The sequence below is a fragment of the Rhinolophus sinicus genome, linkage group LG03, assembly GCF_036562045.2.
Source record: "Rhinolophus sinicus isolate RSC01 linkage group LG03, ASM3656204v1, whole genome shotgun sequence".
NCBI lineage: Eukaryota > Metazoa > Chordata > Mammalia > Chiroptera > Rhinolophidae > Rhinolophus > Rhinolophus sinicus.
The window spans coordinates 33,902,951-33,929,968 of record NC_133753.1 but is presented as its reverse complement, the minus strand read 5'-3'; the positions used below and the strand labels follow the sequence as shown (position 1 = coordinate 33,929,968).

General features: G+C 42.3%; 1 protein-coding gene across 1 annotated transcript in view; it reads left to right on the top strand.

Annotated features, from left to right (window-relative positions):
* Positions 1 to 997: 997 nt before the first annotated feature.
* The window catches only part of PRKCH (protein kinase C eta), a 214,752-nt gene continuing 188,731 nt past the window's right edge, over positions 998 to 27,018 (top strand). The window contains exon 1 of the mRNA XM_019750783.2: positions 998 to 2,065. Coding sequence (XP_019606342.1) covers positions 1,703 to 2,065 — 363 coding nt within the window. The 5' untranslated portion in view covers positions 998 to 1,702. The remainder of the gene's footprint in view (positions 2,066 to 27,018) is intronic.

Below are 27,018 nucleotides of genomic sequence, written 5' to 3'. Positions count from 1 at the left end.
GACACGTCCTCCCCCACCAGCCCATTGTTTTTACTTGTTTTCATTCTATAGTGCACCTCTATTCAGTCCAGTGAAATTGTCGATAACCTACGCAGTTTGAGAGCCCTGAACAGGGCACTGGGGTTGGGATTGATGGGGGCTGGAAAGACCTATCTGCTCCCAAGGGAACCTGAAAAGCCAGACAGAATGTAATTAAGCATCTAAAGAATGGCCGAGGCTTTATGGGAGCTAAATTGGTTGTGGCTGGCCCTCAGAGAGCAAGCTTTGCAATAGATAGAACAGAATAGCCTGAAAGATTCTCCTAGGGGACAAAAATTGCTGTGGCCAAGAGTGGGAAGGAAGGCTGCTCACTCTGACTCGCATATACAGCAACAACCCGGGGTATTCCTTGAAGAAGCGATTTCTTCGGTGCACATGTGTCAGGGACAGTGTGTGTGTGTGTGTGTGTGTGTGTGTGTGTATCTGTGTGTGTGTGTGAACGCCAGGCTGGGTGGACCAGAAACCGCCCCGCGAAGGAAGAGACTTATTACATCTCGGCCATGTCTGCCTTCAGAACCGACCTTTCCTGCTCTTTGTGCAACAAGACACACCTCTCGGAGGAAGAAGGCGGACAGGATTTCCATCATTACTACTGCTCTATTTAAAAAAAAAAAAACCACACACAAAACAACGTGTGATTACTCTCTGCAGGAAAGGCGCACAAACAGGATGGGCCCAAGTTGACCCGGGATGAGCCATCCCTGTAAAGATTAGGAAAAGGAACCTCCCCGGCGGGCTCCCACCTCCGGCCAGGGCCTCTCTCAGATCGCCAGGCAGAGTCGCCAGCCCACCTTTCAGGTTGGGAGGGAGGGCGCGAGCGACTCCTCGCAGCTTGGGTCCCCTTGTTCCTCCTCCTCCTCCTCCTCCTCCTCCCGTTTTCCAGCCCTCCCCGGGCCTCTCTTCCGTGCCTCAGGTGTTTGCTTGAGCTGGGTCTCGAGCTCATTCCTTTTTGGCCTGCACCTGGGGTAGCCTCCAGCTGGCGGCGTGCGGCCAGACCTCGCGCAGCAGGGAACGCTTGCAGAGCAGGGCGACAGGGCGGACGCAGGGGTTACCCGGCAGCGTGCACCGGGCCACTGAGCTACAGCACCCGCGGCAGGGCTGTGCGCCACGCCCCCGGGGTTCGAAAGGCGCGGAAAGCCGCGCAGGGTTTCGGTGAACTTGGAGCCTGGCGGCGCGAGGCTCCGGCCGGGGATGCGGCGGCAGCTGCTTCCTGGTTTGAAGCTCGCCGAGTGGGGGAGAGCGTGAGCCCGTGGAGGCGGGGGCAGGAGGAACAGCAGGAGGAGGCGGGAGCAAAAGACGCTTAAGGCTGGAGCTAACCGGACGGGTCGCTCCGGCTCTCCGGGGAGAGGAGCCTCCCGGCTCTGGAGAAGGGGCGAGTCCAGTGCGAGCCCCCGGGAAGCGCGGCACGCTCGAGAGGGACGGTGGGGCTCCCCCGGCCCGCTGCGAGCTCAGCGCGGGGCTCCCCTCCTTTCCACCTCGCGAAGGAGAGAGGGAGGGAAGGAGGGGAGGGGAAGGTCCCGCAGAGAAGACAGAATGGCCCGGCGAGGGGGGATCGGGCGCTGCTTTTCCCGGGAGCTGCCGCGAGGGCTGGCCTGAGCAGGGGCTTCAGACTCTCCCGCTGCGAGCCAGCGCGGCCCCCCGGGGACGGGGCAGCGGCGCCGGCATGTCGTCTGGCACCATGAAGTTCAATGGCTACTTGAGGGTCCGCATCGGCGAGGCCGTGGGGCTGCAGCCCACCCGTTGGTCCCTGCGCCACTCGCTCTTCAAGAAGGGCCACCAGCTGCTGGATCCCTACCTGACTGTGAGTGTGGACCAGGTACGCGTGGGCCAGACCAGCACCAAGCAGAAGACCAACAAACCCACCTACAATGAGGAATTCTGCGCCAATGTCACCGACGGCGGCCACCTAGAGCTGGCTGTTTTCCACGAGACGCCCCTGGGCTACGACCACTTCGTGGCCAACTGCACCCTGCAATTCCACGAGCTGCTGCGCACCGCCGGCGCCTCGGACACCTTCGAGGGCTGGGTGAGTAGCTGTGACTCCTCTTGGCTGTGTCCACTTGACCCCCTTTCTCCCCTCCATTTGTCAAAACTCGCCGTGGTCTCGCTTTCCCGTCGTCTTCCTGAGCTCCGCAGCGGAGGGAATTCCCTCTAGACTTCGGTCCTTGCCCAAGTGGCCGCGGCACTGGTGACGCGACCGCGGTGGGTGTGTGAGGGCAGAGGTGTGTCGCCAGGAAGCCAGCCTGGATACGTTCCCCTTTTGGGATGGCAGCTTGTTGGTCTAACGGGAATTCAGGGCGGGGGCGGTCACCCCCCCGCATCCGCCCAGACTATTGGTAAGGCTCCCCTCCCCAAGTCTTGGCACGCGGTTAACACGCAAGAAAGTCAAGGTATGATATGAAAGTGGCTTGATTTGGGTAAAGTACTTCAAACGTTTCTTAGGAGAAAGCCATACATTCTCGCAAGTATTATTCATCGTGTTTATGGATACGTGTTGGTTCAGCGGCTCAGACCTGCACACGTGTTTCGGCATGCAGATCCATTACATCCTAGAGATACATACCCTGCACTGGCTGAATTGGAGTACTTGGGTCTGCACGTTGGCAAAGTTTTATTGTTTAGCAATGTTCCAAGGAGATGAGGTTTACATGTAGTTTGCAAGTAACAGCACTAGTTCAGTCTCACCTGAGAGGTGTGAGTCCTGCAGTGTGCGTTTCTGCTGCTGTTGGTCTGAGAGCTCTGGGAGCTCCTCAGTTTGTGGACCCCCGCCACACCTCCTGGCGTTTCTGTGCACTGACAGGTAGTTACCCGCAACTTACCACTGCCTCTGCTTTTCACCTACTTCCCATGAGGCAACACTTAGGCTGTAAATAAAATTTCTGGAGCACTCTCCACAGTGCTAAAACGGTTTTGCTTCTTAGTCTTCACACTGTTTTTGTGGGGCAGGTGTTATTCTTTCCACTTTTACATGATGAAACGATAATTGTAATGAAGTGGTCTGGTTTGGCAAAACGGAGTAAGCTGTTTGAAGACCCTCAGGAGTTTGATGGTATGAGTTCTGGAGGATGTCAGTTTTGAACCAAGATTATGAATTAGTTTTGAAAATCTGTTGGAAATGAACAAGTGGTGGAATTAGACGGATAATAATGAAGACTCATTTAGATATTTATTTTATACTTTGAGGAATTGATAATTTTGCCGTAGATTCTCAAAAATTACAGAAGTCTTGTGGACCTATCCCTTTCTTTTAAATAGAAGTGAAAAAAACACAGAACACATAATGACTGTTTAACCATATCATCAAATTACATTCATTTCCCTTCAGCCAAACTGAACTTTATGGAATTAAGAGGTGCACTGGAGAGGAATAGCCAAAATACACTCAGAGACCGACATTTCTCCTGGGAATTTCTGGATAGGAAATAGAGGTGAGCCTAGGAATCCAAATGGAATTGTTGAGTGTCTGATTGAAGTTAGGTTGGGGTAAAGCGCTAGAGGAAGTAGGTCCTGAAGGATGCTGCTGCAAACTGGCCAGTGTCCATCAGAGGCTGGACTGGTCCTTACTCCTAGTCTGCACATTTGAATCAACTGGGGAGCTTTTAAAACTCCCTACTTTTAAAGACGCTAGATAGGAATCTCTGGCTGTGGGACTCCAGCACCATTATCAGTATTTTTAGCCTTCTTAGGTGATTCAAATGTGCAGTCAAGGTAGAGAACCTATGGCCTAAATGAAGACCAAGAATTCAGAACTAGAAGAAGCATAAGTGTAGGAAGCTTCAGGTTACCTGACAAGGTGTAAGTATGTGGAGCTGCTTATTGTCCCACTGGATAAACACAGATTTAAATGTAAATTAAATTTCTGTATCTATAATTGCCTGAATTAATTATACTTAGCTGTTTAATATAACCCACTGGTGGTTCTTTGGAAAACATGAGTGTTTGGTATGATAGGTCAGCTTTTAAATGACCTTTGAAACCAGCGATTTGTCATTTAAGTTCAATTAGGAGGGCAGAGATTTAAAAAAATTTTTTTAAGTTCTGGGTATTTTGAACCAACCTTGAGGATAAAATAGATAGAATAGGTAGAGAGTTTACTTTCTTTTTTTAATTTTTAAGAAAAATAATCACAAGAAGCCATTTGGCAATTTATGGAATGCTTGTTTTTTAAATGATCCTTTATAAATCTACAGGTGGTTCTGAAGTTTAGAATTACTGAAGTACTTACTCATCATTAGTATATTAAATTAAAATGTATAGTTTATTTTGACAATTACAAATGTAATAATAGGATTTACTCTGCAATAAATTTGTATTGCAATTGGAGTTACAAACTGCTGAACTTTAAAAGACCTAGCAACTTAGTTTTTGCTAGATCATGTGAAGAGACAAAAACAGGAAGATACCTTTATCATTAGAATAAAACAAGAAAGTTGTTATGCTTTTTGGCTTAATGTACTTTCTAAGTATCAAGAAGATAATCATTTACATTTATTTTAGTACCAGTTTTGTCAATATTACCTTCTAAGTTAGATGAGAGATTGAGTTCAATCTATTTTATGCAGTATATTCCTAATACCAAAGAGTGCCTGACATGGATTAGACAATCAAATATTTCTTTCTTGATTGTACACATTTTATTTAATCTACATAAAACCCAAGGAGGTGGAGATATAGCTAAAGAAGTTCTTAAATGAAAATTCATAGCGTTAGACACTTAAATTAGAAAAGATCTCGAAGACATAAGTTTCCACCTGAAACTAGAAAAGAAGAACAAAGTGAACCCAAAGTAAGCAGAAAGAAGAAAATTGTAAAGATAGCAGTAGTCATTGAAGTAGAAAACAAATAATAGGAAAAAAATAAATGAAACAAAAAGCTGGTTCTTTGGAAAAAAATTAATAAAATTGATAAACCTCAAGCCAGAATGATCAAGAAACAGAGAGAGAAGACATATGTTACCAATATTAGAGATGAAAGAAAGAATATCACTATAGATCATACGAATATAAAAAAAAGTATTATGAACAATTTTATGCCAGTGAATTCCACAATTTAGATGAAGTGAACAAATTGCACAAAAGATATAAACTACCAAAACTCACTCAAATAATTGAATAACTTTGTCTACTAAGGTAATTGAATTTGTAGTTACACACTTTCCACAATGCAAACTCAAGGTTCCAGATGGCTTTACTGGTGAATTCTATCGTACATTTAAGGGAGAAATGTTCCCAATTCTACACAAACTACTTCAAAAAACAGAAGGAAATACATCTCAACTTATTCTGTGAGAACATCACTCTTATACCAAAACCTGATTAAAATATTACAAAAAAAGGCAGGCAGGCAGGCAAGCGGGAAGGAAGGAAGGAAAGAAGGAAGAAAACTACAGACCAATTCTCCTTGTGAACATAGCTATAAAAATTCTTAAATCTTAGTAAAACAAATCCAACAATATAGCAAATGGATAATACATCATGACCAAATTGGGTTTATAACCAGGACTCCAAGGTTAATTTAACATTTAAAAAATCAATTAATGCAGTTCTTTATATTAACACAATAAAAAGATTCATGTGATCAATTCAATAGATCATATATAAAATGGTCTGTAAGAAATCAATAAATTGGACTCTATCAAAATTAAGAACCATTGCTTTTCAAAAGACACTTAGAAAATGAAAACACAAGCCACAGACTTGGAGAAAATATTTGCAATATGTAAATCAGACAAAAGAGTTGTATCACGAATATACATATAGAAGAACTCTTACAACTCAATAGTAATGAGAAAAATAACCCAGTTTAAAAATGGTCCAAAGATTTGAATAGGACCATCATGACAAATTGTACATTAAAAGATACTCAAAATCGTTAGTCATCAAGAAAATTCAAGTTAAAACCGAAACTCAATGGAAAGCCTAAGATGGCCGACTGACTATGCCAAGTATTGGTGACGGAGTGGAGCAACTGGAACTCTCATACACTATTGTGCGGAATGTGAAATGGTCCAGTCACATTGAAAAACAGTTTGTTTCTTAAAATGTTGCATATATACCTACCATATGACCTAGCTACACTTAAGTATTTGCCAAGAGAAATGAAAGCATTTCTACAAAGACGTGTGCATGAATGTTCTTAGCAGCTTTCTTTGTAGTAGCCCCCAAACTGGAAACAACTCAAATGTCAATAAACAGGTGACTGTTTAAATGAATTGTGTATCCATACAATGCAATACCAAGTAATAAAAAGTGATGAACTATTGATACATGCAACAATAATGATGAATCTCAAAATAATTATAGTGAGTGAAAGAAGCCAGACAAAATGGAGTACATGCTGTATTTATACAAAATTCCAGAAAATGAAAACTAGTTGATAGTGACAGGAAGCAATCAGTGGTTGCCTGAGAATGGGAAGGTGGAGAGGAGGGTAGGATGTATGACAAAGAAAGTGTAAGGAAACTTCTAAGGGAGATGAATATATTTATTATTTTGATTATGGAAATCATTTCACGGTTATATACATATGTCCAATCTCATCACATAGTTCACGTTTAAGTATGTACATGTTATTGTATGACGGTTATACCTTAATAAAACTGTACAGTGGAAGCATAAAAAAACAAAACAAATTCACTAAAGATAGTTTCTGATTTTGGTCACAGTCTTATATTCAAAATTATCACTGTCAGTTTTTTCTGTTTCTTCTAGAACTTGTTTATTTTGCATAATTTCTTGGACTTCTGAAAACTAAAGGATTGTCTAAGTTAAAACCTTATTTCCTTTTTTCCATATCTGCTCTTGATTCGCTGGCTTTCCAAATAGGGATCCCATCCAATACTTACTTAGTGCAGAGCGTGGGGACAAGAGGGTGGGCAGGAGGAGCTGGAGGCTGCGTCATGGAAAGACCTTGGCATCCCCTCAGGAAGGAAGGACCTGCTTGGCGGGATCCCAGGCTGTTTTCCTGGTTCAACCCTCTTGAAGACATTCTGTTCCCCGCCAGCACTGGAGAGCTGCTTTCTCTCTGCTTCTCAGTGAGGCACCTGTTTGGTAGTCATGTCAGGTGAAGCAGCCAGGTTACCACTGGTCAATCTCTGATTGTCTTTTCCCTTGACTCCTAGATCTAGGTGCATGAATTTATAGCATCAAATTTCTTCCAGATTCATTATCTAGTGGCTCATTTTCTTTTGTATTTTGTAATGCAGGTATTTAATTCTCACAATTTTTTTTTTCTAAGCCAGTTGGGGAGGCATGTCTAACACTGACTCATTAACTCACTGTTTGGGGAAAAACTTTAGGGAGGTTTGTAATGTACATAAATTGAATTATATACTTTGTGTCTTCGGTTTCATTGTAGGAATTTTGCTGCAGTGGGGCTAGCTGCTTCTCATCGTACAGGTTGTAGCTCATACAGATTTTTCCCCCTCAACGAGCATTTTCCTGACCACGTTATTATCTTGTCACCTTTCGTTGGCACTTATTATTCTGAGATCATTTTGTTAATCTATCTGCTTATTGTATCTTCCTCCTTCAGAGAATAAATGCCTTGAAAGTAGGGACCCCACTTTTCTTATTCACTCTTCTAACTCCAGCACCTTGAACTGTGTCCAGTATGTAGTAGGCACTAAATGTCGAAAGAATAATTTTTTTAACATAATTTTCGGGCAAGTAAAGTGTAACTACTTTGGGACCATCTTTCCTTAAACATTTTATTCATTTTTCTAATATAAATAAATGAAAATAATGAAGAGGTGACCAATTATTACAGTGTCCCTCTTTTAAATCAATTAATGGTATACCAATATGTGCTTGAAAGACTGGGCCAGATTTTTATGCACTTTGAACATGGAAATGGACTGAAAACTCTGTGTATGGAAAATTTGTTGCTTTTGTTTCATTTTAAAAGACTATGATTTTTAGACCTGTTAACATGTTGTAACTTTGTTCACTAGTTATTTGTGAGCCAACCCTATTAAATTCAGAGGAGAAGCAAGAAATAAGCATTCAAAGATTGTACTTCAACCTGGGAGAGCTAATGAGTTTGGTGGGCAGAATGTGCATCATTTTATCTTTTGCAACTCTTAGTACAGTTTTGGTATCTAGCAAGTATTTAGAATGGTGACTTGTTGTGATAGTAAAAGTGCAATACACTTTTATGAGATGGGCAACATTTCCTCAGAATAAGAGAGACGCCTTGGGTTTTCTGTGGCCTCATTTCTAGTTTATGAAACAATTGACTATTTCAGGTTCTCCTTTTGTGTTGACTGCTTAGCTCTATTTTGTTAGAATATGAGAAAAATGAGGCCTGCATGGAAACTCAGTGCCTGTCCACTCTTTTCCACTCTCATCCTTGCTGTATCCAAAGTGATCGTTCTCAGTTGTCAAGCTGATAGTCCTTTACTTAAAGCCCTTCAGTGGTTCCCCACTGCTTCAGATAAAGCACAGCTCCTTAAAATGATATAGAACGTTCCCCATGATCTGGCCCTTGATTTTCTCTTGAGCCTTATCCCAACCTGTGCTCTGGGTTCCAGTCGCCATGAGTGTCTTTTGAGTCCTCAAGGGTCACCTTGCTGATTCCTACCTGTGCTTCAGGTCTCATTGTAGACATCACTTACTCAGAAAACTTTCCCTGACACGTCAAGTCTGGGTTTGGCCCTCCTTCTTTGTGTTCTCTCTGCATCCTGAGATCTCCACGGCCCACATTCCCCTCCATCCTGGAAGAATGGACGTATGAATGGATTGGGCTCTCATGGAAGTGTGTGATATTGGTCAGAGGGAGTTCACGGTGTAATAGGATGGAGGGTGGACTAAGAACCATCCCCGCGGCTCCTGGGGTAGCTACTCTAGCAGACTATCATCACACGTTTCTGTATGAAATGCCAAGACTGTAGGTGAGTATTCACCTACCACTGAGCATGTCCTGTGTACTAGACACTCTGCTCTACCCTGGAGAGGCAAGTGGACAAGACAGACATGACTCCTTCATAGACCTCATAGTTCCAAGGGGAAGATAGATTGGGGGGAAAAAACAATAACCAGGAAATTACAGAAGTACTAAGATGCTGGTGAGCACCTGGTTTGAGGTAATTAGAGACATGTTCCTAGAGGAAACTAGTTGTTTTTTAAATCACTAGCATACATAGCCACAGGCCTGCTTCAGTTAAATGACTGTCAAAAATCATTCCTCAAAAGAAGGAAAGTAACTTTTGACTTGACAGTGCTTCCCCAGAGAGACATCACACATGCCTCTTTGAAAGTAAGTGTTCCCGACCTATAGAAATGTTTCCATCTTTGGAAGGTTTGGGAGGGGACTAAGCTGCCATGCCTGCGAACTGATGGCTTGAAAGAACATTTGATTCCCAAAGGAATCAGTAACACCCCATTGGAGCCATCAAATACTTTCAGCTTTGTACAGATCATAAAGGAATCATAGATGTTGAAGCAGAAGAGTCATCTAGTTCAGAACAACAAGAAAAAGCCTGATAGCTGTCAGGCCTCTGGACAACCTTCAGATGTATTCATTTGCAGAGAAGTTTTTAATGTTGAATCTGAAGGCATTTAGTTCTTAGGAGGTGCTTCAGTTTGCCACAGACCTCACCACTCCCTATTACCAACCAGTCATCTTGATTCCTTACCTGCTCGGTCCTGAGAGGTTTTTGACACCTACTATAGCTCAAGCCTTTGTTTTCAGAATGTTGGAACCAAAGCTCCAGCCAAAGCCATACTGTTACCTTAGCTCACATGATGTGTGACAGACAGGTACATTCACATTTACTACCTACAAATATAGGTAAATATACTTACTTAGATTGTTTAGATATGTGTAATTTACTAATTTATAAATACATTAAATTAGATGTATATTTCTTTAGATATTAATTTATATATATATATGTATATCTATCTATCTATCTATCTATCTATCTATCTATCTATCTATATATGTATGCATCCTAAAATTTTCGAGGAAGCTGGTTTATTAGTAAATATATGGGGAGTTAACTTTAACTGCAAATTAGTATTAAGTACCAATTTAAAAAAAAATCTCTCTTTGTATTTCATGATACAACTTCCAGGGATATGTAAGTGCTGTGCTGTAATGGGAGTAAGGAGAGCTGTGTTCAAGCATGGCTTTGCCACCTATCAGCTGTGACCTTAGACAAGCCTCTACATATCAGGGTCTCAGTTCCCTGGTTTATGTAATGAGGGGGTTGCATTAGAATGTCTCTAAGGACCTTCCATCTCTAAAGCCTCTGCCTCCATATGTTAGGCAATTACACTATTTCTTCTCTTTTGGAATAATTGGTTTGGTTTTAAGTAGTCAAAATGAATTATGTCTTGTCAAAGTTAGTAACTCCTAAGAATTAAGTTGGTCCAAATCTAAATTGCTGACACTTAGAGAGGATTTAGCTCATGTCTAAATGACTTTTAGCATTGAGAGTGATGTTGATGTTATTTCCTTGGCTTAGAACCAGTCTTAAGGAATTACAGTGGGTCCTCATTTTAAGCCATGCAGGTATATTTCTTGATTTACACGAATGGGCTCCTTGTTCAATGGGATGGTTGTAAGTTATGTCCCTTTTACCTCGAGTCAGAGAGATGTTGAAAAATCCCACTGTTTGAGCTTTTGCTAGAAGCCATTCTCACTAGCACGGTAATTAATACTTTGTAGTCACCAAGTGTCTCTAGCCAGCAGTTTATATATCCACCCTCGTGATGACAAATACTGTAAATCACTTGTAGGACAGACATTTTAATTAGGTGGAGGAATGAGCCCAAGGGTATTGGCTATCTAGTGGTTAAATGCTATGCGGAAGAATTTTATGAGATGGGAAATTTTTGTTGAGAATCATGGTACTGCCTAGAGAGATTTATATATTATTATGTTAGTGTATTTCTGTGGCACCGGTAAGTTATAGCAGTGATTGTCAAAGCACACAGGACTTTTTAGTAGAAAGACCACTTAATAGAAGACTCAGTAGCCATGCTTTTATTAAGTGCTGCCTTCTAGAAAGTTCCTTTGATTTTATATAAGTTTTATCCTTGTACACCTTTGACCTTACAGGGAGAGAAGGGTATTTAGTTTGTGCTTATGGTAAAAACAAATAATAAATAAATAAATAAAATTAAGAAATTTGCCAGAGGATGGAACCATGGCCACCATACGCCCCTCATAATTACATTAATAAAGTAAATCATATGGGGCCAGTGTGAGCATATTCTAGACCCAGACCCTGTTCTCCAAGTTCTTAAACCAAAACCACAAAGCTGCATTTTCATTTATAAGTCATATTTATACCTGTACTTGCATGGCACTATTTTTACATTCTTCTCATAGCATTTAAATAGGATGATGTGCCTCTCTCTGCACGCTGGGCTTTGGTGTTCTCGTCTGTGATGTCAGAGGGCTGGGTAGCCTAAGTGCTGTGGCCCCTTCCAGTGTCTGAGTTATGTGGTTCTAGTTATGGTTCCAATGGATAATGAAAATTATACTCCTTTCTGAAATATCTCCTAGGGACTGTTCTACTGATGCTCAGATTTGTTCTAGACTCTGAAATTATTTTTGGAAGAGAACACAAAAGTTGTAAATACAGAGGGTGCCAAAAAATGTATGTACATTTTAAGAAAGGAAAAAACTGTATAAAATTGTAATACTTGGGGCCGGCCTGGTGGCTCAGGCAGTTGGACCGCCCTGCTCCTAACAGCGAGGTCTCCGGTTCGATTCCCACATGGACCAGTGAGCTGCGTCCTCTACATCTAAGATTGTAAATAACAGCTCTCCCTAGAGCTGGGCTGCCGTGAGCTGTTGTGGGCCGCTGAGAGCGGCCGGTGGCCAGCCTGAGTGGCCGGCAAGCATTGTGGGCTGCCGTGAGCTATTGTGTGCTGCCATGAATGGCTGGCGGCCAGCGTGAGTGGTCAGCAGCCAGCGTGAGGGCAGCCGGCGAGAGCTGCCGTGAACTGCTGTGAGCAGTTGACTGACAAATGACCGCCTCAGCTGGCAGGAGTGCAAGGCTCAATACCAGCACGGGTCAGGGAGCTGTGTCCTACACAACTAGACTGAGAAACAACGGCTTGAACCGGAGTGCGGTGGGGGGAGGCAGAAGAAAGGGGGGAAAAAATTGTAATACTCAATATATACCAAAAGCAAAAGATGAATACAAATCACATTTGACTTCTGCAATTACAAGAGGTGACCAAAGTGGTTACCATCAGTGTAATTTTAATGCAGTTTTTTCCTTTCTTAAAATGTGTATACATTTTTTGGCACCCTCTGTATATTAGCACAATTTCCTAAACAGAATTTATTAATTTGTGAGCTGTGGACTTAAGTGCTTTATTATATATTTCTGTTGTTCCCTCATAGTATAGAAGGGTTGAGAACAGATTTTCAGCAGAAGCATTGCTTCTGAAAATGTTTTTGAGCCCTGGACCCTTTTAGTGATGATGAAAGCTATGGAAAAATGTATTAATGCATATTGACAATATGCTGGGAACAGTCACCAGATTAGTGGTCCCCGAAGCCTGACTGTGAACACAGGGTCTCAGGTTAAGAGACCCCAATTGAAAGGTGTCAAAATAAGGCTTTTAGTAATTTCTGATTCCTAGGGCATGGTTCTAATATTTTCCCCTGTATTTGAAGACATTTTCACTTCAACTAATTGTAAGAGACAACTAATAGAAAAGAGGAGCTGTAAATTTTAGAGAAAAAGGTGTGCTTCAAAAAATGTATTCTCACTTCTGGCTCCTGGTAAAATATACCAGATAATGACCCATTTTTAGGACCTATTTGGTTGTGTTATTTAGGTATTTTCAAAAGCCTCTACTTTTGAAGGGGTTTCTTTGAGGTTTGCAGTAGATGAAAAGTTAAAAAAAAAACAACAAAAAAACAACACCACCAAAAAACTAGGACAGTTTGAGTGACCTTGGCTTAGTATCTTTTTTTGATATATTTTTCTCCCCTGTAAAAAGAGATAGGATCTATCTGTATTACTTAAAATACCTACCCTCTCTTTGAGCAGTACTGGGCATTATGGCGAACCACTGTGTTTGTCCAAGACAAAATGATTAAATCAGCGATGCTTGTCTAGTTCTCTTGCCCTGTGACCCCTGGTCTCCTATGGCTTGGGTCCCTCTGACCCAACCAGATTTTCTGATCTCTGGAGTTCCGGCTCACTTGCCGACACCTTTGAAAACAACCTGATGGTAGTAGAAATTGAGCTGAACAGAGGCTGTCCAGAATGCAGCCCCTGAAGTAGTTAGAGGTGAAGCTAGAATCTAGCTCTCTGGACTTCCGTCCAAGATTCTTTTCCAACGCCACCTCTGTGTGTGGTAGAGGCAGCAGGAAAGCCATTCGCTTATTCATAGATTTTCGTTGAGCACCTGCTGTCTGTCCAGCTCTGTTCTGGGTGTTACAGATAGGGTAGAGAACGTAACGTCCAAAATCTTGGCTCTCACAGAGCTTCCACCCTAGCATGGAGGGAGAGGTAGGTCATAACCAAGCAAACAGGTGATTATGAAAATACCAAGTGGTGGTTAGGTACAAAGTGGAGAATTAAAACTGGGTGATGTGATAGAGTATGAGAGGTGACTGCTTTACCTAGAGTGGACAGAGGACTCATAGAGGGTGACATTTTGGCTCTGACCCAAGTGACAAGAAGCCACCAGCCATGTGAATATTAGAGAAAGAGCATCCCCCGCAGAGGGAACAGCTAAGGCAAAGGCCTGGTGGTGGGAACAAGCTTGGCAATGTGGAGGAACAAACAGAAGTATTGGAAAGAAGCTAGAGTTGGAGTTAGCAAGTTCGATGCATTATCCCACCTCTGCTACAACGAGTTAGTCCCTTAGTTTGACTATTTTCTCCTTTGGAAAATGAGGCTTATGTGAGCTACCTCATAGTATTGGTATGAAGAATAGATTTAACACATTAAATATGCCCAGCACAAAATAGGCCCTCAAGAAATGGTAGTTTTGGTTACTTTTAATCTCCCAAGGAAATTAATACTGTGACAAGGGCCTTTTCAAAATAATCATATTGGCCAAGGAAAGACATTTAGATGTTTTCATCTTAGACAATGGGGGTAGTGAGGTAAAAGTTTCCTGTGGATGTGGTAGGGTATAGTAGTATTGGTGCCTTTCAAATGGCATAGAAGCCTCTGCTTACTCTCTGATTTTAGCACCAGATTTTCTAAAGAGAGAATAGGGGAAAGGAAACAAAGACTGAAATTTATTTCAGATTTTTGAAATTTTAAATGATATATTTATTTTCTATAGACTTATAAGTATTAATGGAAAGTTTAAATACTTACAGGGATAGGATAATTACACTGTAGTGATATAATTGATAGGACCTCAAAGTGTTTCCCCCCCCCACAAAACTATAAATTTAAGGATGAGAATTAATAAACATACCAATAATCATAAAGGAACTAAACCCTCAAAGGTGATGAATAACTAGATACAGTTGATTCTTGCTCATCTACTTTAGGGACTATAATTTTGTAAATTAACTCTGGATAATTTTGCCTATTTTGAACAATTTCCGATAATGCCTATTTTGGCATCTCCAGAATATTTCTGACCTCCCCTTCATTATCCATTTGGTCTGTGTTTAATGTCAAAAGACACATTAGCATTTGCCTAAGCCACATAAATTAGGATGCAGAATCTACAATTACAGAGTAATAGCACACAGATACAGGCTTTGAGGACTATTTATTGGACAACTACCATAATTACCTGTGCATCATAATGTGATGATTGGCTGTCAGCCAGATTGGGGTTCAATTATTAGTTCTGCCTCTTATTAACAGAGGTCATTTAACTTCTGCAAGCCCCAGCTTTCTCATCATAATGTAGTACCTACCTCACGGGGTTATGTGAGAATACAGGGAGGAATTATGTAAACGATCTAGCGCAGTGCATGACATATACTGCCTCAGAAAAATTACCATCAATGTCACTACCACCAGTGCTTAAATATGAAGTCATGGGCCAAGCCTTTTCTGAAACTAACTCTGAAAACAGTAAGACATTTATTTACGTACAATTTTAGAATTTTTCAAATTTTAGAAAATTTTAGAAGGGATTTTTGAGTTCAGCCTTCTTACTGTTTTTACTTTTTATTTAAGATTCTGGAGTGTAAATCAATAGGATGGTTACTGGTGGAAAAGGGGATGGTTTCCTTATCCTGGAATCATAGGGACTTGGGGTAAATTCTACACATATGTCCATTCTGAAAGATCTTGCTAGGAATATGTGGAAACGAAGCTGGAATTACCATAGCTACAGTGTTGGCCAAAGTTCGTTTATGAAAAACCTTGAAGTTGAGTCTGTTGATTTGCTCATATGCTATTGGACAGATAGAAGGTTCTGAGTTAGTGTGAATAACCAACCAGAAAGAAGTAAAGTTACAAAACAATATGTGGTTGCAAAGGACTTCAAAAAGTCCTTCATCTTTTAGTTGCAAAATCTGAAGTGAGCACTTTCACTGATGCAGTGAAGGAAAAGGATGGTAAATAGCCTCTTCCAATTGGCATTAAAAGATGTTTCCTTGATTTAAATTTGAGTATCTAATCATTGAATGTGGATTACTGTCATGCTTTCAAGGAGAAAAACTACGGTTTTAAAAGTGCATCATTTGAACTTGTGGATTTATGGATAAAATCAAGGGTACCAACAATTTTGATTTGGTTTGCAGGAAAATATGAAGTCCTCCCCCCCCCCCCAACTTTGATTTACCTTGAGGGTGATTACATCTGATTTTCTCTGTTGACTTGTACTTGTTTTGGGTCCTGGATCTTTCACAGTTGTCAAGTTAGAGATTTCCTGAAGTGTACGTATTTTATTTTTCAGAACACAAATTTCATTTGTTCCGTAGTAAGGCCCCACAGTCTTTGCACTGATGTTTAGCCCAGCCTTGGTTTTGGTTGTTCAGATGCCTTGGTTGCTCTTTGGTTATGCGGAGAGTATCTTGCTTGAGTCTTCCTGCTAGGCCTCCTGGCCGTCTTGTCATGCACGCCTGGTGCTGGGGTGTGGTTGTATTGATCTGCTGGGGCACTGTTGTTGCAAATATCTGGGGGTGAATGAGAATGTGTTCTTGAGTATCTGCCCTCACTTCAGCCTGACCCGTTACTTTCAGCCCAGTGGTACTACTTACTCTGTGTGTGAACAGTAGGGACCTCAGCCTCCCCCCCAACCCCTGGCAGAGTGCCCTGCATGTGGTAGGGATTCAGGGAACATTTGTAGAATGAAGAAATTCCTTATTGTTCTCACATCTTGAGTCTGATTCAGGATTCAAACACTGCCACCCACTTTTGCTAAAAGATTTTCTCTCTAAAAAACTTGTATTTCAGATATAGACATTAATACTTTGTGTGCATGCACGTGTGTGTGTGTGTGTGTGTGTGTGAGAGAGAGAGAGAGAGAGAGAGAGAGAGAGAGAGAGAGAGCGCAGACTCAGGAATAGTTTAGAGAGCATAAATACGTAAAGTGATTTTTATTCCCTTGACTATTTAAATAAGTGTAAATGGTGTGTGAAAGGACTAGCTGAATCCCAGGGTCCCCAAATAAAATGTTAACTTTCGTTTAGGTGAGAAGAGGTACTTTTCAAAATTGGAAAAGCTGAGAGACGTACACCATCTTCTGGCATACCAGAGGTCAAGAATGTGTTAATGACAGCCTGCCCTTGGTAAGAACAGGGCACCAGCAAGGGGTATAAACTCAATCAGGGTTTAACTGTGACCTTGAAGTGATAGTTGCCATTTAAGCTTATTTTTTCATAAAATATCCTGTTCTGGCAAAAACCTCAGTGATTCCTGAAGTAGCTTGCTTAGGACTCCAGTGTGCATTTTTCTCTCTGAACTACATTTTCTAATGGCTCATTGTCGACTCCTGGTGTATTTGGTCCCATTAAACTTGTGTCTGTAGAATTTTGTTTTAAAACAGGAAATATAATGATTCTGAAAAATTGTTTCTGTCAAGACATTAAACAAGTCTTTCTAATATTTCCATTAATATTTCGAAGTCAAATTACCTAGTGACAGTTCTGTTTCAGTGACGCTTACTTACATTGAAAGGAAGAAACCAACTAAGAGAATTGGAAGAAAAAATAAAGAAGTCTCACCACTCTCCTCAGGCTCTTCCCTTCCTTTCCTTACTCTTAGTAGGACCCTAACTTCCTCGCTTGTCTTCTACTTGGGCCATTATTTGGAAGAGCTCAGGTTACAGTCAGAGTTCTAATCAGGGAGAGCTTGTTTGTTTCCTATGTAGTACTCAACTTATTCTCTGTAGGCAAGTGCACTAGTCTTCCAAGAAAACAGAAGCTGACGGGTGTGAGCTTCTTGCTCCCACCTGTGGCATACCCTGCAGGTAGTCTTCAGATGAGGTGAACTTCCTGTTCAGGCCCAGCCCTCTACCAGCTCTGCTTGGGTCCCCTCTGTGTCCTCCCTTGGTCTGGTGTTCCCTTTCTCATACCTTCATGCTCTCCTTTCCTCCTGACACCTTCTCTTTAGAAACAGACTCAGATCTCTCTAAACACTCAGCATCCCTGACTCCTCAGAACAAACCACCCAGCCCTTTCTTGGCCTTGCTTGCTTCCTTTTTTAGATGACGCTCAGTGCCTCCCCTTCCTTTCTCAGCCACTTCCCCAAGAGCTGTCTGCTTCTGTCCTCTCCCTCCCCCCATTCTTTCATTCTTCCCAATGCAAGCTTGCTCTGCCTCAATCACTGTGTCAGTACCGCTCTTGCAAAACCCAGGAATGATCATGTAATCGTGTCACTTATTTGTCCCGTCTTGTTGGCTGCTGTGTTCTCCTTGAGACTCTTTGCTCCCCTGCTTCTCTGTTTCTCTAGCACCTACTGGGATCATTTTTGTTTGTTTGCTTCTGTTTGTACTTCTTGCATCATCCTTCAGTCTCCTTAAATATTGGTATTTCCTGGGCTTTTGTCCTTGTATTGTTGTCTTTCTCACTCCAGATATCTCACCTGCTTTCATGGTCTTAACTATACTCTGCATATGCCAACACTTCCAAAGTTCTGTGTCCCATCTTTGTACCCAAGCCTGATTCTTGCTTCTAGGACTGGGGCAGGCACAGGGCAAGGGGCTTCATACTCCATCTCTTTCAGTCCTTACAACAGTGCACGAGGGATGAGCAAGTACCACAGTACCTGCTTTTCCTATGTGAGGAAACTGGCCAAGGGACGTCCAAGAATATATCCACAGTCTCATGTCTAATGTGCTTGCTGGGCAGACCTACTTGGATATCTTTCAGACATCGCCAAGCCAACATTGTCCACAATTAAATGTTCCATCTTTACCCCGGCCTACCCCTTCTGCCCATTTTCCCAGTCAGAACTGGTCTCACCATTGTCCAGTCACCTAGGCATCATTGGGGAATTTTCTTTTTCTCCTTTCACCTCTTTTTGCATTTCAGTCAAATCCCAAGTCTTGCTAAATTGGCTTTTGGTAAATTCCTCTTGAGTCAGTTTTTCTTTTCCATGAGCATCACACTTGTTCAGGCCCTGATCACATAGATGGATTATCACAGTAACCTTGGAACTGGTCTTACTCTCTCCATCCATCCTACACAGAGCTGTCCAGATAAGCTGTCTAAAACTCATCCTTAACCTTTCTCCTGCTAGAAATCTTTTAAAAGCTTCCCATCACCTATAGAAGTCAGGCTCCTTGGGAAGATCCCCAGTAGTCTGGTCCTTGCCTACCTCCCCCCTTTCATCTCCCACCTCTCCTTGTGTCTTAGTTCATGATCTAGGTACAGATGAGCAAATCAGGTCTTCTTGCTTCTGCTCCCATCAAATCGACTTCATTTTCAGTATGTATTGGAGGAGGAGAGCAGGTATTCCTTTGTAATTTGTACAAAACACTTGTTATTAACATTAGAAAAGATAGGAGGAGTGCAGGAAGTTATATAGCAAAAATATGTCACACTCTGTGTAATTACAGATAGGCCTGAGCACGCACATGCACATACCCACACACACATCCTTGTGTCAGTTCACAGCATTCGCCGAGCACCTACTATGGCTAGAAACCATTTTAGGTGCCAGGAGTGCAGACATCAAGGAGCTCACCCTGCAGTGGGGGAGACGGCACAAGCCCACTGTTTTACTCATTGGTAGTTGAGTTCAGAATAGAAATGTGTTCAGGATGGTAGGGGATTGTGAGCCTGGGGAATTCAGGGAGGACTTCCTGGAGGAGTTGATATTCAGTTCAGGTTTCAGGGACAGTCAGTATTAATCATGTTTAAAGTGGCACAAACTCCTTTCCCTGTTCCCCTCTTGAGGACTTGTATTTTTCTATGGAATTTTACCCATGTGGCTCATTTTATACAGATGAAACAACACTTCAGTTCCTTTTAAAAGCAAACTGTACCTGCCTCATACCATTGGCAGGGACTTGCTTCATGAGGGAGGGAGATTGTCTTGGTCTCTGTTTATTCCCAGTAAGAGGTTGGGTGTTGAATAAATGATCGGATTGGATACCTTGAAGTGAGAAGTGAGAAAAGGTTTTTCTCTTTCCCCCGGAGGTGGTCAAGTCAGTGTGGTAGTTGAGGCTTGTGTGAGGGCGGTCCTGTGAAGTCCTAAGCGGGGTGGTCTGCCTCTAGTGTAACTGGGCTATCTCATGGGAGGGGCAGAGTGTAGTCTAGATGCCCAACACAAGTGTCAAGCTCATTTGCAGTTGAAGGGAGTGCCCTTTTAAAGGCTTAACTGGTAATTACATTCAAGCAGAAGGATGGTGAAGGTGGAGCTAACTTATTTATTAGCATATAATGTGATCAACCTAACTCACATAAATGTGGAGTACTGTGGTTTGTCCTTTCCTAACTGCAGAAAAGCCTTGCAGAGCTGCCCTTGATTATGAGTTTGTCAATGAGCAGCTGCTCGAAGATCTCAAAATACCAGCATATGTCATAATCTGTAGGCTTTAACCTTTAGTAAATTACAGATTATTGTCTCCATAGATATGAAGTTAATGATTATCTTGGTTTGGAATCTGAGCGATCTGCCCCAGACCCGTGTTCCATGGGCCTTCATCGCTGTACTACTGGTGTGAAGCCTTTGTTTTTCAGAGGCCCATTTCCACCAGAAGAATCACACCGTAAGTGTTTCCACAGGAACTGCCCTTCGCCTGTCATTGTTGTGACTATATGGCAGAACCCACAGGGCGGAGGTGTTTTAGCCCTTGCTGAACATACAACAGATCTTTCCATCTCTCACTGCAAATTTTCCAGTATGTTCTAGTCCACTGTGGAGTCTTAAAACCAGGTTTACTGATTACCACATGAGAACTGATAATTAGATGCCTTAAATGATTTGTTAAAGACTAGCATCCAGAAAGGTCATTTAATGATTTTCTCTACCACCAGCTAACATTAGACAGTGCCGTATGGGAGTTGCTGGTAAGGTCTGAGAGCTGGTAAGGTATAGCATCACTGTTAAGACAGCCAGGGAAGTTTAACTCCGGCTAAGGCCATGTTGTCCCTCTAAGGTTCTCCAAGGATGAATAGATATTGTTCCAAATGGAAAACATGTTTCACTGATTTTTCTCACACAGACTTCTTGCCTTTACTTTTTCTGAGTGTTTGCAGGGTGTCCTGGAACAGTCGACTGTTAAATGGACTTCATGTTACTGCTTGGTTGGCATTTATGGTGGAATAGTTGCAAAAGTGATCTAGTTATTTGGATTGATAATTCAGAGGAATGGCTTGGAGGCTAGTGTACTGTCTCAAGAAAGGTTTAATGTAACACCAAGTAAAACGAGGAATGAATCTCAAATGATTATAACCCAAGTGAGAGATCTTCCAAAAGAATGGCCCTTTAGAGAAATAGTGAGCAGCTCATTGAAAGATAAGACACCAGATTGGATAGAGAAGATTTATGTGTTCAGACCAGTTGATTTCCCTTATAAAACTGTGATAGCACTAGAATCTATAAGGAATAGAGGACCTTAAGTTTTATTGGTGAGACTTGCATTCATTTTGGAGCTGTGATAGAACAGGACGCAGGGCGAAATGACAGATTTCTTTACACTTTTATCTTAAACATAGAACATGTTTTTAATGTGCAAAAGTTAAGACCTGGCCTCTTTTTGTAATCAGTCAATATTTTGAGTAATATTCATCGTGTAACAACATGTGAAACACTGTGAAAGTATAAAAACTGATTTTTAAAATTATATGAGTGTGAAGACATTTAAAGAGTTTTGTCCATAACTAGGCTGAGATGGGTGGCATTATATTTGGCACCAGGAAACTGATCTGGATTATTTAGAGCAGGGGTTTTCCATGTTCCCATCTGTGTGGAAGCACAGCCTGACCGTTTGGTTTCTCCTGAGTCCAGGATCCTGACAATCAGTTCTTAAATGTGAGTCTTCTGCCAGAATTTTGTCACCTTTATGCTACACTGGGACTGTATTTTGTAATGGTGGCTTTGTTGGACAGTGACTTCATACTTCCAGTACTCTCCTCTCATCGTCCTGAAATGATGTCAGTATACTTTTGGAACACCAGGAAGCTTGTCATTTGAGCAACACGGCTTGCTTGTGGGCTTGGGAAAGAAGAGGTGGAGCCTTAGTTCAGGCTGTTGATGAATGGGGTGATCTCTGAAAGTTCCCCCAGCTTTGAGAATTCTGATGTCATCCACATTCACTGCCAGGATTGCAACTTCATGACACTGGATGTGTAAAAAGAAAGAGAAATCAATGTGAGAGACCCAGTTCCACAGAGCTTGTGGGAAGTGGGGCAGGAGTCGAGTGAGAGGGTGCCTTGCATTTCCCAGCCACCTCTATACGGAAGTCCTGTGATGCAAATGGAGGCAGGCTGAAGGGCCCATTGTGTGTCAGGTCTCCTATGAAAATACGCTGTTGTGTGACGGACTGGTATAACACGCTGCAAGCTGGGATCTTAATGACTAATTTAATTTCTTTTTTCTTTTTTGTTGATTTGTTAGATGAAGTGCTTAATGTTTGTAAGTAACTTACTTGAGAGAAAAAGAGCTGGTGAAGAGTGCTGGATGGCTGCTGTGTGACCAGACCTGTTTTGTTTTTTCAGGCCTGCAGAACCAGCTGTGGGGCAATCAAAACAGCTGCAGGTACAGCCCTGGGCAGCAGTTGGGCCTGTAATCAACAGGTTTGCTTGTGAATGAGATAGGCAGGCTGGCCACTTGCAGGTCTGCTCTGATGAAAGTACTGACCCTGTTGCTCTTTGCTTGGACGACTTTTTGTTTGTGAATTCTAGAAGTTCCTCCCATGGCCTGCCTATGTGACCTTCTGTTTTCACCAGCTCCAGATTGCTAGCTCCCTAAAGCTAAAGGAATCTTAGAGATAATCTAGGACACAAGTTGTTTTTTTTTTTCCCCCCCCCAGATTCCAGTGACTGCCTTGAGCTCCTAGTTGAGTGGCAGAGGCCAGGCTCAAATTGCTTACCACATATCCTACTTTATACGATAGCTTTTCAATTTCTACTTCGACGGGATGACCTTCTCAGGCCTGCTGAAGGCTCTTTTCTCTTCCTGTCACAATATTAGGCTGCATACTCATTCTCCCTCAGTTCCTTTTTCTAGTGTATTTCCTCACAAATCATTTTCCTCTTTCCCCTATTTTTAGGTAGCGAGTCCTAAGATATTCACATGTAAATGACCTCTGCTCTCAAACCCTTTTCTAGTGAGCACATTTATGGAGGACAGTCTCTCCGCAGGGTCTTCTGGCTCTCTTGTGGTCCTTTTGAGGCTAGCATAAGCAGGATGTTTACAAATCTTTTAAGAGTCTCCACTTAATACTTATGCAAGTGTTAGACCTCAATAGAGAGGGGCCTGCATTAGGTGTCTTAACCTCCCATGGCCTCTAGTGAACACTGACCACTACATAGACTAAAACTTTCAATATTTGTATGTGGAGACCAGGCCGACAGTGCTCAAACAGTGCTTTGATGGCGGTGGAAATCAAATGTGTACTGTGCGTATCGAAGGGAAAGAATGATCCTCCACCATGAGTCTCTACTTTTTCCTTCTACCTTAGAGCTCTGCAGTGTCTAGATTAGACAGAGCAGAGAAGTGATACATGAGGTGGGTTGGGGGCTGGGAAAATGCATAATAATAGCAGGTCACTCAGTAAGGGTATTTAGATATCAGGTTGAGTGCTTCATTCACATGCATTAACGCGTTCAAGCCTCAGAATACCTTTGAAATAGATTCTCTTATTGTCTCCTCTTTATAAGGCAACTAAGGCCCAGAGAGGGTAAGGTACTTGCTCCAGGTAAGTGGTACAGCTAGAGTTTAAACACCTGTGTAGAGCCACTAGGCTGCATTACACCTGCTTCAGGTGAGTGGCAGGAGGCAAAATGAAAAACTGCGAGATGAACTCCTGTGTATTTGCCTTGTAAGGGTATAGGGCTCTTAATCCTTATAAAATGGGAAAGAAGGTATTAAGGGTTGAAGAATCCAGGATAGGAAGGACTTCTTCCATGCGCTGCGTGTGCTTCTGCAGCAGGTGACAGGTCCTCAGATAGCACCGTGGTCCCCAAGATTGACATGGCTGTCGTAGCAATTGAAGTAGTGAAGTATCAAATGATCACATAGCACATTCTCTGGGATTTACCTCCCCTCAAACACTGTGCTTGTTACACTATACATTTCTGCTACTGTTAATTTTATGCTCTTAATAGAACAGTGAATTACTAGGTAAAGTCATAATGCAGTTTATCAGCACAAGTGTGCTGTGTCAGTTGTTGAGTACATCCTACAAACAGGCACTTGAGGTAGTCAGTGGAATTTCCAGTGCTTCAGCCTGGAGTCTACACCAATGGCCTTTTTTTTTCCCTTTTGAGATATTTACAAATTAGCTATTACTTTGCCAATAGGTTCACCACTTTATTGGAGCAATTATTACGTCTGGGGTTATGTTAGACATGGGACATGCAGAAAAAAAAAAGTTAGTCTTCTCTCAAGGCAACTATCGTGTAAGGAAGACAGATGCATAACTACTTTGGGGAACATAAATACTTTTATATTGTGTGTCTGATATGGCCTTGGTGCAGAACTCTGTAAAGGAGTAAGCAAAGCAAGCACAAACAAACATTTCTCTCACTTTATGTCTTCTGTTGTTTCTTTGAGTCTCTGAAGTTGGGTAGTGAGAGGGAGGGGCTGGTGGGGACAGGAACCAATGATAGCTAGTGTTTCTAAAACTAGGAAGGTACCATATTTTGGTGAAAATTCAGGAGACACTGTCTTACGGCTGTTATGTAAGTCGGTTTGGTTTGTGCCAGGTGAAAGGAGGGAATACTGGTTTCATTATTTTTTAAAATGCAATTGCTTTTTATTTCATTGTTTTCTTTGGAGTTATAGGGATGGGGTGTTGTGGTTTAAAGCGATTTCCTTGTGCTGGTGATATTTTCCTGATTCTTTTCGAGGCTGCACGGAAGTGTCAGCACTGGTCTATCCGTGCTCTCCTCCTCCAGTTGTCTGCTCTCTCCCAGGCCTCCATGCCACACCCAAGTGGTTGTCAGCCAGAGTACCTCTTGCCTGCTGGGCTTCACTGAGGTGTTACTGGACCTAATGCGGCTGGAGCATCTGTAGTTTATTCCAAAATCCCAATTTTGTGGAGGTTTGTGCTCTTAGCTTGGATTTAATCATCCATAAGTAGTGGTCAGTGTTAAACAGAAGCTATGGGCGGTAAGGCACCTAATGTAGGCCCCTCAGGGAGAGGTACCTCGTCCTTTTTCATCAGAATTTGATTAATACTCCTGTTTTACATACCAGGAGCCTAATATAAGTAGTTATGAACTTCATTAGTAATTTACATTGGCAGATCTGATGTGTTAGATATTAACACTTTTTCCCACCATGAGTGTTAACTTGATTCAGTTGATGAGTGTCCTGTAGGAGGGAGGACGCAGTCACCTTTTACCAAAACAGAAAGGAAGAGAGGACCCAGATTTTTCAGGGAACCGGATTAAATGCACTTTAATGAGCTTAGCTGGGGCAGCGGTGTGTAGAGAAGGAGTTAATAGATCTGGGGAAGGGAGAGTATCTCACTGGTTTCTCAAAGCTGATTCATCCAGGTGCCAAGAAAGCTGTAGAAACCCACAGGGGAATTCCCCGGCTCCATTCCATTCCTCTTTCTGATATGATCTTAGACCAATTTACTTGCTGGCTAGCCTTCCAGTGTTGTTAGCATGGAGGCGGTCTGTACATTCTCCTGAATGGCAGACTATGTGGCTGGTGTTTTGGGGGGAAGGTGCCACAGCCAGAGCAGGGTGCCATAGAGAGGACTGATTGTTCATTTGTCCAGGTGAATGGTCAGGGCTCACCCTGCTTTAGAATGCTCTGGAGGTGTGTGGCCAGAAAGTGCATTTGGAACTAATGGAAGGGAAGAGCTGGGTGGATGAAAACACGAGGTCCTCTGAACCATGTGTGGTGTCTGGAGAGGTGGGAGTTGTAGGACAAGGTTTGTTGGAAGACGGAGGGAAACAAAAGCTTTGCCTCGACTTCTCATATGTGTGGGCTTTGGTATGTAATTTCCGTGGCTGACTTTTCTCCTCTCTCTCTCCTGTCACAGTCACCTAAAGCCACTTTCATGAGCTCTTGGTTCATATCATCTTTCCTGTGAGTCCTCCAGGCTCAGGTAGGGTTACCCCCCACCCCAGTTTGTGCTTCCATTCGCAACTGACATTTCTGCCTTACATAGAATTACAGTTGACCCTTGAACAACAAGGGTTAGGGACGCTGACCCCCAGTATAGTTGTTGAAAATCTGCGTATACTTTTGACTCCCCCCCAAATCAACTACTAACAGCCTACTGTTGACCGTAAGTCTTACCGATAACATAAAGAGTTGATTAATACATATTTTGTATGCTATATGTGTTATATACTGTATTCTTACAATAAAGTGAGGTAGAGAAAATGTTATTAAAAAATTATAAGGAAAACAGATTTATGGTATTTATTGAAAAAAAAATCTGTGTATAAGTGGACCCGTGCATTTGTGCATTTCAAACACGTGTTGTTCAAGGGTCAACTGTATTTATAATTGATTAGCCAACCCCGCCCCCCCCCCAATACTAAGCTTCACAAAGGCAAAGGTCACAGTCCATTAGCATCCTCAGCTCCCAGCACATGCCTGACACACAGCAGGTGACCAGTTAGTATTGGTTGTCCAAGTGCCCGGTGGCCTGACAGGGGCAGCTTTTGGAAGTGTTGGTAAATGGAATCGTCCTGAGAATTTGATAAAATGATAATGGTTATCAGTTTACATTCTTAAAAGTGTGCACTTGAGACTTCTAAGTGGCGATTTGTTTGCTTAGCTGTTTACAGGCTTTAATCTGTCCCTGTTTTTCTTTTATGCATTTTCTACTTTGACCTTCACAGTGATCCTCTGAGGCAGATAGACCATCATTTCCGTTTCAGCTGAGGAAGCGTAGGTTTCACAGCCGTTAACTTAAGGGGTGTAGCTGGTACTTGATGACAGATCTTGTGACTCTAAGTCTGGTACTCTTTCTGCTATCTCATGTTGCCCTCCCCATGTTTATTGAGCACCTACTATAGACCAGTCCTTAATATTTGTTATCTTATTTAATCTCCTATCAGTCCTGTTGAGGTAGGTATTATTATCCACATCTTACAGATGAGGAAATGGAGGCTCTGAGAGGTTAAGTAACTTTTCCAGGGAGACACAACCAGGAGGAGTGGGTTCACACTCAAGCTCTCTAGTGCTAGAGGGTACAGTTGTTGCCTGCCGGGAATGCCAACTGAAACCTTTTTGTCTCTTCTGGAAGGGAATGGGGAGCAATGCTTGTCACTTCAGAAATTCTGGTTGATGTCTTAAGTATGTGTTCATTCCAATATTCAGAGCTTTGTCACAAATACTGTATTTAGTTAGTGTCAATGATATGCCAGGACTGTGCTTGGGATAGAAAGATGAATAAGGTACCCACATAGAAAACTATGACAAAATAGTATGTTATAAATACC